This window comes from Palaemon carinicauda, chromosome 5 (genome assembly GCF_036898095.1).
Source record: "Palaemon carinicauda isolate YSFRI2023 chromosome 5, ASM3689809v2, whole genome shotgun sequence".
NCBI classification, from domain to species: domain Eukaryota; kingdom Metazoa; phylum Arthropoda; class Malacostraca; order Decapoda; family Palaemonidae; genus Palaemon; species Palaemon carinicauda.
Window position 1 is genome coordinate 190,022,201 of NC_090729.1, and position 1,742 is coordinate 190,023,942.

Below are 1,742 nucleotides of genomic sequence, written 5' to 3' on the forward strand. Positions count from 1 at the left end.
AGACTGGAAATTACAGTAAGACTGGACATCAGAATAAAACTGTAAATTACAATAAAACTGGAAATCAGAATAATACTGGAAATCATATTATAACTGGAAATCAGAATAAAACTGGAAATTACAATAAGACTGGAAATCAGAATAAAACTGTAAATTACAATAAGACTGGAAATCAGAATAATACTGGAAATTATATTATTACGAAATCTAAATAAAACTGGAAATTACAATAAGACTGGAAATCAGAATAATACTGGAAATCATATAACTGGAAATCAGAATAAAACTGGAAATTACAATAATACTGGAAATCAGAATAAAACTGGAAATTACAATAAGACTGGAAATCAGAATAAGACTGGAAATCAGTATAAAACTGGAAATTACAATAAGACTGGAAATCAGAATAAGACTGGAAATCAGAATAAAACTGGAAATTATAATAAGACTGGAAATCAGAATAAGACTGGAAATCAGTATAAAACTGGAAATCAGAATAAAACTGAAAATTACAATAAGACTGGAAATTACAGTAAAACTGGAAATCAGAATAAAACTGAAAATTACGATAAGACTGGAAATCAGTATAATACTGGAAATCAGAATAAAACTGGAAATTACAATAAGACGGGAAATCAGAATAATACTGGAAATCATATTATAACTGGAAATCAGAATAAAACTGGAAATTACAATGATACTGGAAATCAGAATAATACTGGAAATTACAATAAGACTGGAAATCAGAATAAAACTGGAAATTTCAATAAGACTGAAAATCAGAATAAGACTGGAAATCAGTATAAAACTGGAAATCAGAATAAAACTGAAAATTACAATAAGAGTGGAAATTACAGTAAGATTGGAAATCAGAATAAAACTGAAAATTAAGATAATACTGGAAATCATATTATAACTGGAAATCAGAATAAAACTGGAAATTACAATAAGACTGGAAATCAGAATAAAACTGGAAATTAAAAAAAAGACTGGAAATCAGAATAAGACTGGAAATCAGAATAAGACTGGAAATTAGTATAAAACTGGAAATCAGAATAAAACTGAAAATTACAATAAGACTGGAAATTACAGTAAGACTGGAAATCAGAATAAAACTGTAAATTACAGACTTGAAATCAGAATAATACTGGAAATCATATTACAACCGGAAATCAGAATAAAACTGGAAAATACTATGAGACTGGAAATCAGAATAAAACTGTAAATTACAATAAGACTGGAAATCAGAATAAAACTGTAAATTACAATAAGACTGGAAATCAGAATAAAACTGTAAATTACAATAAGACTGGAAATCAGAATAATACTGTAAATTACAATAAGACTGGAAATCAGAATAATACTGGAAATCATATAACTGGAAATCAGAATAATACTGGAAATCATATAACTGGAAATCAGAATAAAACTGGAAATTACAGTAAGACTGGAAATCAGAATAAGACTGGAACCAGAATAAAAATGGAAATTACGATAAAACTGGAAATCAGATTAAGGCTGAAAATCAGAATAAAACTGGAATTCGGAATAAGACTGTAAATTACAATAATACTGGAAATCAAAACAAAACTGGAAAACAGAATAAAACTGGAAATCAGAATAAAACTGGAAATCAGAATCAAACTGGAAATCTGAATAAAACTAGAAATAAGAATAAATCTGGAAATCAGAATAAGACTGTAGATTACAATAATACTGGAAATCAGAACAAAACTAGAAAT

At 27.2% G+C, this 1,742-nt stretch overlaps 1 protein-coding gene across 1 annotated transcript in view; it reads left to right on the forward strand.

Annotated features, from left to right (window-relative positions):
* LOC137641295 (insoluble matrix shell protein 4-like) overlaps positions 1–891 on the forward strand; it is a 2,198-nt gene extending 1,307 nt beyond the window's left edge. Inside the window, exon 2 of the mRNA XM_068373723.1 lies at positions 235–891. Within this exon, the coding sequence (XP_068229824.1) occupies positions 235–891 (657 nt within the window). The remainder of the gene's footprint in view (positions 1–234) is intronic.
* The last annotated feature ends 851 nt before the right edge of the window (positions 892–1,742 follow it).